The following is a 12,764-nucleotide window of genomic DNA, read 5'->3' as shown; positions in this document are numbered from 1 at the left end:
TCAGCAGCAATTTAATTCAACTGTTTAAATCTATATAACATCTATGACAATAGAAGGAAGAAAGTAGTACTTCAGGTAAGTAAGATTTTCAGAGATAGGAATAAGAAAGCATGTATATAATTGGCAAACAGGACAGTTTTTTCTACCTTAACTATATAAAAAAGAGATCTTTTTACTGGATTAGGTACTTTCCTCCCCTAGTTATTTCTGCTGTTAACGAAGTGGTGCTCTTTAAAACTCCAGAGTTCCCTATTGTATTATAATATGCAAAGTTCTCTCAACTTTGTTGTTTGCTGGTGCTTCTGACCTTGCTTTACATTATTCATTTTATTGTCTACTATGTATATAATTAAAACATTTTCTTTGTTCTTATTTTTTCTGCTGTTTATTTCCTTGCATAATTTTGTGGACTTATATATTATATGGACTGTTGTAGTAGTTATTGAGGAAGTTTATTCATTTATATGACGAATGTTCCTTCAGTGCTGAAAACCTGATACCCTGATTATGAAAATTTTATATTCTTACGTCAGTGGGTGAACTTTAGGAGCACCTTGAATTTTCTGCGATTTCAATGTATAATTTTATTTATTTTTCTGGATACATAATCCTTAGCTTTTATCAAATTCTTAATATTGTTCATAACCTCTAAACTGCTAAGTTCCATAGTTGTTTAAAGGATTAGAGGATCTTTGTAGCAGACTCATGCCACACAGTATTTTTTTTTTTTTTTTTTTTGGCCATAGTCGCGGAATGTGGAAGTTCCCTCTGCCAGGGATTGAACCAGCACTGCAGTTGTGACCTGTGTCACAGCTGCGAAAACATGGGATCTTTAACCCATTGCACCACATAGAAACTTAAGCCATACACTATTTTTAAAGATAATTGTAATATTGGTTGTAATACATTTTCAGTTTTCAAAAGGATCTACTGCTCTTACTAAACTGATTTTCTGCTTTATGAAATTTGAGATATCATAGCCTTTTTACGTTACTGTGAGTTTATTAAAGTTTATTTCATCTTGTCAGTTGTTTGACATTAATTAAATATATACATATGTAATTATAAGCTTATTTTTTTCAGAAATGCGAGATAAAATGAGAAAATGGAGAGAAGAAAACTCACGAAATAGTGAGCAAATTGTGGAAGTTGGAGAGGAATTAATTAATGAATATGCTTCTAAGCTTGGAGATGATAGTAAGTTTTTAAATTTATTGTGTCCATGCTTAGCACATGTTTTACAGTTTTTAGCTTTTTTAAAAAAATTCTTTTCTTTTTTTTCTACTGTTCATATCTATCTATGCTTTTTTAAAAAACCTCTCAGGAGGTCCTAATGATACTTTATTTTGAAAAGGACTAATAATTGCTGTTAGTAGTGAAGCTATCAAATAGGCATTTTTGTTTTAAGCTCATGAGGTTATAGTCCTATTCTCGTCAAAAGCTATTTCATGGGAGTTCCCATTGTGCTCAGTAGGTTAAGAACCCATCTTATATCTATGAGGATACAAGTTTGATCCCTGGCCTCACTTGGTGAGTTAAGGATCCGGTGTTGCTGCAGGCTGCAGAGTAGGTTGCAGATGCTGTTTGGATCTGGCATTGCTGTGGCTGTGTTGTAGGCCGGTGGCTGTGCCTGTTTCGACTCCTACCCTGGGAACTTCCACATGCCATGGATTTGGCCCTAAAAAGAAAAAACAAATGTGTTTCATAATAACTTTTTTTTTTGGCTGTGCCCGAGGCATAAGTTCCCAGGCCTGGGATTGAATCCAAGCCTCAGCTGTGACCAGTGCTGCAGTTGCAACTTCAGATCCTTTAATCCACTGTGCCAGGCTGGGAATGAAACCCACACCTCCACAGCAATCCAAACTGCTGCAGTTGGGTTTTTAACCCACTGTGCCACAGTGAGAACTCCCATAATGAATCTTTTAAAACTATAAAGGTGTTACATAAATGGAGTTTTTTTACTGCTATATTTTTATTGCTAAAAATATATGGATGCTTTATTTCCTTAATTCCAGGTGTAAGTTAGTAATTCAATGCAGTTATAAGTAATGTTTTTTAAAATATCAGAAACAAGAATTCATTATCTAATTTCTGTTATGAAATTTTTGTATTAAATTCAGTTTTTTCCTCTCTGTGTATATCCAGTTTGGATCATATATGAACAGGTGATGATTGCAGCCTTAGACTATGGTCGGGATGACTTGGCATTGGTAGGTATTTAAACTAGTTTAATTTTATTTTATATTTAATTTGCACAATGAATTATGTGTAAACAATTGGTACTTATTATATGGCTTATAGTGAATGATTTCCATATCTGGTTTAATTGCTACTCTTGAGAAGGTGGGACTAACTAGGTACTTTGGGACACAGTACGTTCTTGTATCTTATTAATAATTCTGAGCAGTAGATTGTATCTCAATTTTACCGAAGAGGTTAAATTAGTTGGTGAAATTTATCCACTTAATAGACTAACTATGCTTTATTACCGAGTTAAAAATAAGAAGCCTATAGGTAGTTTTTTTTTTTTTTTTTTTTTTTTTTTTCCCCACTTTCAGCTTTGGATTTTTTTGGCTGCACCCAGGCCATGTGGAAGTTTCTAGGCCAGGGATTCAACCCACACCGCAACAATGATAGCACTGGATCCTTAACTTGCTGAGCCACCAGGAAACTCCAAGAAGCATACAGTTTAAAACAAGTTTATCATTTGGCTTGTTAGGTAACTTCCATAGTATATAATGTTAACTATTGTTTTGCAGTATTTTAAATTTATTTCTTAAATTATTAGAAAATCCTAACATGTACAGAACATGACTTAAAATATTAAAACCAGGTATGTAAGTGGGGCCTGACACATTGCAAAGTAATTTTTAATTTAATTTTAATTTTAAAATAAAAAAATGAACTATGTTTTTTGTTTGTTTTTTTGTCTTTTTGCCATTTCTTGGGCTGCTTCCACGGCATATGGAGGTTCCCAGGCTAGGGGTCCAATAGGAGCTGTAGCTGCCGGCCTACACCAGAGCCACAGCAACACAGGATCCGAGCCGAGTCTGCGACCTACACCACAGCTCACAGCAACGCCATATCTTTAACCCACTGAGCAAGGCCAGGGATCGAACCTGCAACCTCATGGTTTTAGCTGGATTCGTTAGCCACTGAGCCACGACGGGAACTCCAGAATGAACTATGTTTTTGAACACTCGTGTTTGGCACTATGCTAAATGCATTACATCATGCTTTATTTAATCTTTATGATTATTTCTCAATTTGAGTTGTGTTTGATATTATCACTGTATTCATTATATAAATCAAGAAGTGGTTTTTGTTATTTTGTTCTACAATCCTGGGTTCTTAAGTGCTACTTTGTGCTGTTTCCTCATTTAAGAAATACAAAAAACCCCAGAAAGTAGAAAATCCTGGAGAACACAGGCATGTCTAGTTAGCATTGTCCTTTTCAAGGTAATTGTTATGTTATGTAATTCACTGGAGCTGCCAGTGATAAAAAACATACCACAGAGTGGTGGGATCAGTGGCATCTCTGCAGTGCCAGAATGCAGGTTTGCTGGCCCGCCCAGCACAGTGGGTTAAAGGATCTGGCATTGCCACAGCTGTAGTGTGGTTTGCAATTTTGGCTCAGATCTGACCCATGGCCTGGGAACCCCATATGCCATGGGGTGGCCAAAAACATTTAAAAAAAAAAAGCAAACCATAGAAACTTTGGATTACCTTTAGAACCTATAAGACATAGTCTTTTGAATATCCAAAGAGGTGGCAGCTGATACCTTAAGGGAAATTTTGAAATTTTTTTGAGTGTGTGCGTGTAGCCAAATGGCATTTGGTAAAATAGGCAATCAAGTTAGATAATAACATTTTGGGAACACAGTATTTTTTTTTTTTTAAATGGTTTATAATTTCAGCACAGTTAGCTTGATTGAACAAGTACTGAGAGTTTTGCATGACGTCAAAGAACATCTTCAGTTTGGATTAGCTTGAATATTTTTCTTAGACTGGCAACTTTACAGCCACAGACTTTGAAGCTGTACTTCTAGATCATAGTAAAAACTTACTTTAGGAGTTCCCGTTGTGGCTCAGTGGTAATGAACCCGACTAGTATCCATGAGGATGTGGATTTGATCCCTGGCCTTGCTCAGTGGATTAAGGATCCACCATGGTTATGAGCTGTGGTTTAGGTCGCCGATCCCATGTTGCTGTGGCTGTGGTGTAGGCCGGCAGCTACAGCTCCCATTTGATCCCTAGCCTGAGAACTTCAATATGCCTCAGGTGCAGCCTTTTAAGAAGACGGAAAAAAAAAAACCTAAAACCAAAACAAAAAAACTTACTGTATTACTGGTAAATCATGCCTTCATTAGTTAAAGGCATTTTTAATCACTTAATGCTTTGGGGCACTGGAATGGACAATTTTTATTATTCTTAATATTTCTAGACCTTCCAAGAATCTTATAATTCCTCATATGCTGCTGAGAGCGTAGTAGGTGCTCAATAAGTAGTTGATTATTTATTGATTTGATTGGTGAATAATGTATATCTGCTGAAAAGAGAATAGTAGTCTGTTGATATGAGTCTGTATTTTATGACCCCCAAATCAGGATATGTGTACTGACAAGGTAACTGATTAAACATGATTCAACAGGTCAGAATTAAACAAATTGTTAATAGTATTGACTAGGGACTTAAGAATACCACCAAAGAACATATCCACTAGTTAGAAGAAAAGGTCAGGAAAATGTTACAGTTATTTAAGTGGGGCCTGACACGTTATGAAGAGTGATAACAGTAGTATATTTGAGGAGTTATTAGTGGACCTCAAAAACTGCTCATTTTCTTAAGAAAGAGCTTAATCAGTTTGTGAGAATTGTTGCCCTCACTGTAATTTCAGAGTTTTTCTTTCACCCCATTATTCATAACTGATTAATTTCACTTATGTCATTAGATCTCAGTAATGAAATTATTTAAGAAGATACATTGAAGACTATGCAAGCCATTCCTTGTAGCCCATTTAGTATATGAATATAATTACTACTCTTCAAGTCTTTATCAGTATTTTTTTTTTAGTTTTGTCTTCAGGAATTGAGAAGACAATTCCCTGGCAGTCACAGAGTCAAGAGACTAACTGGCATGAGATTTGAAGCCATGGAGAGGTAACTGAATCTTGTAAATAATGTGACCCTGTTTTAAAATGGCAGACATGGGGCCTATATTCACGTCCTTCTGTACCCATGGCAACATCATTAATTATGGAAGATATTTTTCCTGAGCTTCAGAATAGTGTCAGAGTGCTTCTCTGCATTAAGTCCTGCTAAGTTACTCCCTGTAAATAGGATTTGACATAAAATAATCTATTTACTATCTTTAGCCTGGTGAGATGGGATCATGCTTTGGAGTAAGAACTGGCTTTAAATCTCCTGTGCCTAAGACTAGCTTATTAATGTGGCAAGTTATTAACTTCTTTAAGCTTTATCAGTCTTATTTCTCTGTAAAACAAGAATATTACCTACTTGTCAGGATTGTTTTGGGAATTAGTGATACATATGTAGTGCCCTTATAGTCACTCAAGAAATAGAAGCTATTATTATTATTTTTATTGAAATATAATTCATATATGACATTGTGTTAGTTTTAGGTGTACAATATAACAATTTGATAAATGTGTATATTGTGAAATGATTAACATCTGTCATCACAGATAGTTAGAAATTTATTTTTTCTTATGTCAAGAATGTGTAAGATTTACTCTGTTAGCAACTTTCAATATAAGACATAGTTAACTTTAGTAAACCGTATTGTACATTATATCCCCAGCACTCAATTTATCTTATAACTGGAAGTTCATACCTTTTGACTGCCTTCACCCTTTTCATCCACTCCCCATCCTCAAGTCTGGCAACTGCTAATCTATTTTATGTATCTTTGAGTTCAGGTTCTTTTTGATTTTATGTGTGAGATCATGCAATATTTATCTTTGTCTGACTTATTACACTTAGCATAATGCCCTCAAGATCCATCCAGGTTGTCATATATGGCAGAATTTCTTTCCTTTTTTTGTGGCTGAATAGTACTACATTGTATACAGTTGACCTTTGAACATATGTTGAATTGTAGGAGTCCGTTTAATACATGGATTTTTTTTTCAATAGTAAACACTAGAATGCTACATGGTTTGCAATTGATTGAATCTGTGGATATAGAACCTTGGATATGGAAGGGCTGAGTATATGGCCAGCCTGTTTTAAGTTACACATGGATTTTCCACTGCGTGGAGGTTTGCTGCTCCTTAACCCCCTGCTTGTTCAAAGGTCAATTGTATGTACACCAAACTTATTTACCATTTATCTGTTGATGAACACTTAGGTTGTTTCCATGTCTTGGCTATTATAAATAGTGCTGCAATGAACATGGGAATTCAAGTATCTTCTTAAGTTAGTGATTTTATTTCCTTTGGATAAATACCCGGAATTGGAAATGACTGGATCAAATGGTAGTTCTATTTTTAATTTTTTGAGGAACTTTTATTCTGTTTTCCATAGTGCCAGTTACATTCCCATTGACGTAGCACAAGTGTTCCTTTTTCTCTACATCCTCAGCAATACTTGCTATGTTTTATCTTTTGATAATAGCCATTATAACAGGTGTAAGGTGACATCATATTGTGGTTTTGATTTTCCTTTCCTTGATGATTGGTGATGTCAAGCACCTTCTCATGTACATGTTGGCTATTTGTATGTTTCCTTTAGAAAAAATGTATATTCAGTTTATATACATTTTACCCCTTTTACTTGGATTGGTTGATTTTTTTTTTGGTATTGAATTGTGTACGTTCTTATAATATTTTGGTTATTAACCCTTTATCAGATATATGACTTACAAATATTTTTCTCCTCTTCCATATGTTGCCTTTTCATTCTGTTGATGTTTTCCTTTGCTGTGTAGAAGTGATTTAGTTCGATATAGTCCCACTTGTTTATTTTTGCTTTTGTATGACCTGTTATTGTGTCTGTTTTTATGCTGGTACCATACTGTTTTGATTTCTATAATTTTGTAATATAGTCTGAACTCAGAGAGCCTGATCCATCCAACTTTCTTCTTCTTGCTCAAGATTGCTTTGGCTATTTGGGGTCTTCTATGATTCCATACAAATTCTAGGGTTGTTCTGTTTCTGTAGGGAAATGCCATTGGAATTTTAAAGAATTGTATTGAATCTGCTTTGTGTAGTATGGCTGTTTTAGTACAGCTGTTTTTCCAATGTTAGTTCTTCCAGTCCTTGAGCATGGGCTATTGCCCCATTTATTTGTGTCTTGTTATTTTCTTTCATCAGTGTGTAACAGTTTGTAGTATACAGGGCTTTCAGCTCTTTGATTAAATTTATTTCTAGGTATTTTATTCTTTTTGAAGCAGTTATAAATGGAATTGTTTTCTTAATATCTTTGATAGGCTTTTATTAGTGTATTGAAATGGAACAGATTTTTGTATACTAATTTTGTATCCTGTCACTGTACTGAATTTGTTTATTAGTTGTAACAGTTCTTAAAGGAGTCTTTTGCACCAGTAAGCTGTGATAGTCTGTATTTATCAGTATTGCAGTTCTGGGGACAGTAGTTTGCCCTGAGTTGGTTCGGTTTGTTCAGCTTTTTTCTTGTTTGGGTGGGAGTGATGTAGGTTTATCATATACACACTGTATAGATGTCATAATCTGCTGGTATTGTAACTTTGTAGTAAGTTCTGAAATTGGGAAGTGTGAGTCCTTCAACTTTTTTCTTTTTTTTTTCCCCCAAGATTATTTTGTCTGTTTGAATCTCTTAAATTAATATATTAGGAGTTCCCATGGTGGTGCGGCACTAACAAACCCGACTGGTATCTAAGAGGATGCGGGTTTGATTCCTGGCCCTGTTCGGTGGGTTAAGTATCCAGTGTTGCCATGAGCTGTGGTGTAGGTCACAGACGTGCCTCAGATCTGGTGTTGCTTTGGCTGTGGCTTAGGCTGGCAGCTGTGTCTCCAATTTGACTCCTAGCCTGGGAATTTCCATATGCTGTGGGTGCGTCCCTAAAAAGGCAAAAAAAAAATGTATATATTAACTTTAGAATAAGCTTGTTACTTCTTACCTTTTTATCTTGGTGTTTTTAGGTAGACAGGGTTAACTTGGAATAGCTTTTTTCAAGCAGAATATATTGATATAATTTGTCTTAACCCTTTTATTCCTTGGCTTTTTGCTTATATGTTTATGTATATGTATATTTTTAATATTTCTGGATCTTTATAGTAAGCACATGGCATGGATAAATAAAAATAAAATAATATTATTATAGGTTAGCAGAAGGTAATTTTGAATCAGAGGACAGAATGGAAGAAATTTGCAAAATTCTCAGCCTCCATAACTGCTTTATAATAAATCCATAATAATTTATTCTTCCTGAATCAGTATTCTCCTCTAATAACACTTTTCCTTTTATTTCAAGTGGGATGAATTCCTATGTCATTCTTAAAATATGTACATAGCAAAACACATCCCAGAATCCAAGATGAATGATTCTTCTTTTTTAAAATTTTTATTGCAGATAGTTGATTTACAAGGTTGTGATAATTTCAGCTGTACAACAGAATGATTCAATTATATATACATATACACACATTCATTCTCTTTCAGATTCTTTTCCCACATAGACTATCACAGAGATACTGGGTAGAGTTCTCTGTGCTATACAGCAGATTCCCATTCGCTAATCATTCCATATACCTCAGTGTGCATATGCCAATCCCAAACCCCCAGTCATCCCTCACCATGAATGATTTTTCAGATTATCTTTTTAACACATTTCAATAGTTATCATCCCTATACCCTCTTTCCAACTATACAAAAATTGATACATTAGAAATAATTTATTTTTAAGTGTTAACTCAGGTTTCTAAGAAATCTGGTGAACTTCAATTTCTTAAGCTTTTTTCTTCTTTAATCGAAACTCACATCATCACTTAGTGAGATTTTACCTTTTTTTTTCCTGACAGAGTAGCTATTATGTGTTGTTGTTATATAGGACCATTAAGCATTGATTCTCATACATGATTGTGTGAATTAGAATTATCTGTGACATTTAAAAATACGTAGTTGTGGAGTTCCTGTCGTGGTTAACAAATCCTACTAGAATCATGAGGTTGCGGGTTCGATCCCTGGCCTTCCTCAGGGGGTTAAGGATCTTGCATTGCCCTGAGCTGTGGTGTAGGTTGCAGACGCGGTTCAGATCTGGCCTTGCTGTGGCTTTGGCGTAGGCCTGTGGATACAGCTCTGATTGGACCCCTAGCCTGGGAACTTCCATATGCCACAGGAGCAGCCCTAGAAAAGGCAAAAAAAAAAAAAAAAATGTAGTTGCGCAGTCTTTACTCTGCTGAGATCAGTCTGTTAGGGGTATAATGCAGGAGAATAGATTTAAGAACGTTGCTGACTAAAGATAAATACTTACGAATCTTCAGTATATTATTATTATTATAAAGCAGTTATGGAGGCTGAGAAGTCCCAGGATCTGCTGCTGTCTGTGACCTGGAGACCCAAGAAAGCTGGTGCTGTAATTCAGTCTGAGTCCAGGTTTAAAGGCCTGAGAACCAAGAGAGCCAGTGTTATAAATCTCAATCTAAAGTGTGGAAGCTGGAGAAGGTGAGATGAGATGTCCTAGCAATGTGAGGCAGTAAAAAGAGGTGCATTCCTCCTTCCTCTGCCTTTGTTCTATTCAGGCCCTCAAGGGATTGGATGGTGCCCATCCACATTGGGGAAGGCAGTCTGTTTTCTGAGTCCATGGATTCAAATGCTAATTTCATCTGAAAGCATCCTCAGACATACCCAGAAATATTTATTGTGGGCACCTCATGGCTAGTCAATGTGACACATAAAATTAATTATCACACCCTGTTTTTATGTAAATTACTTTTAAAATTATAATGTAACTCAAATATCAAACTAGATATTAATGCCTTATGTGTATAGTTTTCATTCAACTCTATAAACAGTATGTTTCTGATAGAATACCAAAGAAGATAGAAAAAACTAAAATTAAATTATCATTGTATTAATGAAATGAATGGCTTCCTATTTTCAGCTGTCATTTAAATATATTTCCCAGAGGTTATGTAGTTGGGAAAAGATTTCCAGGCAATTCTCATGTACTGTGTCTTGTGAAACTCCCTGTCTATAGCATTAATTTTACCCTCGTTTATAGACTTTTGTCTTGTTTTATTATTACTTAATAATTTTATTTCTGTATAGTTTCAAGTTTTTATGAGGCTAGCATACCTGCGGTAGTATCATGTATGTGATGTCCAGACTAATTTGCTTTTTTTGAATGGTTGATAAGTCTGATTAACTTACTGCGCAAAGATGTTCTTTGGCCTTTGCATGGTATGGACACATTTATGAATTAAACTCACTTTTAGTTTTCTTAGTGGTCTGCTACAGTTAAAATATTCTTACCCTGTTGTCATGATTGTAATCACAAATATAGGCTTGGGTACTAAAGTTGTGAGACAGTTTTCAGTTGAAAGATGTGTCATCATGATGATAGAGAATATTCATGTGTTGAATATCATTAAGAGAAAAACTTAAATTATCATAGAGAAATTAAGAATAGATCACAAGAGTATGCTATCTGTAGTTTTAGAAACACTGCTGTAAAAGTTAACATTGCTTTTTACTTTCTCTAAAGATCTATATATGTAAGTGGAGAAATTGATTAGAAGGAATTGGGGGGTTGCAGATATGGTTAAGAAGTAATTTCAGAATTGTTGACTCTTTCCTTGTTTCCCAAGTAAGATTACCATATATAGGAGGGAGTATATTGTTAGGTAATTTCTTTATGTGATTTCTGATGTCTCTCTCCCTTTGATTCACCATCATATAATGTTAATTTTGGCTTCTTATCCTACCGTATTTGATTATTTTTTCATTTGATAAATTTGTTAACTGTTTCCCAGCGAAGGATAAGTATTGTGTGTGCATACTTAATAGGTACTTAAGACTTGAACTTCACCAGCTCAACTAAGAAGAACTATGATAAATATTCATTATAGGAGAATTAATATTTACATAATTTCCTTGTGAATATATTTGTTAAAAGTAAACTTTTAAAAATGCATTATTAGCTATAATTCTAGGTATAACTAGGACCACTAAGGTATCACCTTGTAGGCTAGAATTTGCCTTTGTGTTTAAGCCAAATTGAATCAGTGTGTTTTTGAAGTAAGCTTTTCTGTAAATACTTTATACTTGATTTTTTTGCTTAGATAATGACCTTATAGTAAACTTACTATAATATGAGATCAGAAGAGGCTTAGTAGCAATTGTAAATGTGTATAAAACCCTGCTAGTTTAATCTTTTTCTGTATTTACTATTTATTATTAAATTTTAAGGTAGTGATTCTTGATATTTTTTCTTTTTAAATAGATATGATGATGCTCTACAGCTGTATGATCGAATTTTACAAGAAGATCCAACAAATACTGTAAGTTAGCTTGTCGTCATGAAGATGTCTAAATTTTGTTTTAAGATGAAATTAATTCATTTTGCAAAGAATGGAAAAATACACTGGCACCAGATTTTAAATTCTTATTTTCAATATTTCATGATGGGCCACTATTTTAAAAAGTAGTTTTAAAACCCACTGTAAGATTTGACTTACAAGATCCCTTAGTAGCGATCTCTTAATAAAATAATAGAAGATAATAAGAGATATTAAGGTAATAGAAGAGATAATAGAAGGTAGTTGAAATTTAGGAAAAAACTTATGTACTTGCAAAAAAATAGCAGAGTTTATTGTTTTTGTAATATTATAAAATTTTATGAAATACTTGTCTTATTTAGGTAGTTATATTTTAATTATCTCAGTGAAAAATGAAAGAAGTGAACTCAGCAACTAGTATATGGAATAATGAAGGCATTTTGTTTTATCTTTGCTTTTTTGTCTGCCTTATACCTGCATGAGAATGAATATGTGTATATAATATTTTCCATAAAATAACATCTTTAATTTATTCTGATTTTGAACAAATATTTATTTATTTATTGTCTTTTTGTTTTTTTTCAGGGCCATACCCATGGCATATTGGAGGTTCCCAGGCTAGGGGTTGAATCGGAGCTACAGCTGCAGGCCTACAGCACAGTCACAGCAATACAGGATCTGAGCAGCATCTGTGACCTACACCACAGTTCAGGGCAACACGGGATCTTAACCCACTGAGTGAGGCCAGGGATCGAACCCTCAACCTCATGGTTCCTAGTCAGATTCGTTTCCGTTGTGCCATGACGGGAACTCCTGAACAAATATTTGTATCAGTTTATTGGGCAGAGTATTTGTTTCACACATTCTTATATAGTATTATTTGTTTTAAAAATACCCTGGTAAAACATTGGGAACATTTTCGTTTACTATATTGGCATAATGACTTTTCTCAGACTTTTACTGAATGAAGATGAGACTTTATATAACATATTAGGCATTTTGATGTTTCATATTATTATGTCCATGCACACATATGCCTACTAAAATAAAATAAATATTTTTAGAGTTTTTAAATAAAAATCAGTCTGAGTTTTTTCCTTTCATATAAACAGAAATTGTTATATTAATATATAATACAACCACAAGAAATTTTCTCTTATTTGACAGGTATTTTATTAAAAACACACATTTTTAGGAGTTCCCGTTGTGGTGCAGTGAAAATGAATCCAACTGGGAACCATGAGGTTGAAGGTTCGATCCCTGGCCT

The 12,764-nt window shown here is 34.4% G+C and overlaps 1 protein-coding gene across 12 annotated transcripts in view; it reads left to right on the top strand.

The window, feature by feature from the left end:
- EMC2 (ER membrane protein complex subunit 2) overlaps positions 1 to 12,764 on the top strand; it is a 98,153-nt gene that overhangs the window by 9,285 nt on the left and 76,104 nt on the right. For all 12 annotated transcript variants that reach the window (XR_002343156.1, XR_002343157.1, XM_021089024.1 and 9 more), the window contains 4 exons: positions 1,084 to 1,197; positions 2,146 to 2,210; positions 5,074 to 5,159; positions 11,443 to 11,500. Coding sequence is in view for 10 of the 12 variants with exons in the window: in XM_021089024.1 (XP_020944683.1) it covers positions 1,084 to 1,197; positions 2,146 to 2,210; positions 5,074 to 5,159; positions 11,443 to 11,500 (323 nt within the window). In the remaining 2 variants the exon portion in view is untranslated. The remainder of the gene's footprint in view (positions 1 to 1,083; positions 1,198 to 2,145; positions 2,211 to 5,073; positions 5,160 to 11,442; positions 11,501 to 12,764) is intronic.

The sequence above is a fragment of the Sus scrofa genome, chromosome 4 (genome assembly GCF_000003025.6).
Source record: "Sus scrofa isolate TJ Tabasco breed Duroc chromosome 4, Sscrofa11.1, whole genome shotgun sequence".
Lineage (NCBI taxonomy): Eukaryota > Metazoa > Chordata > Mammalia > Artiodactyla > Suidae > Sus > Sus scrofa.
The sequence above is the reverse complement of the archived record's forward strand: the minus strand, read 5'-3'. Positions and strand labels throughout refer to the sequence as shown.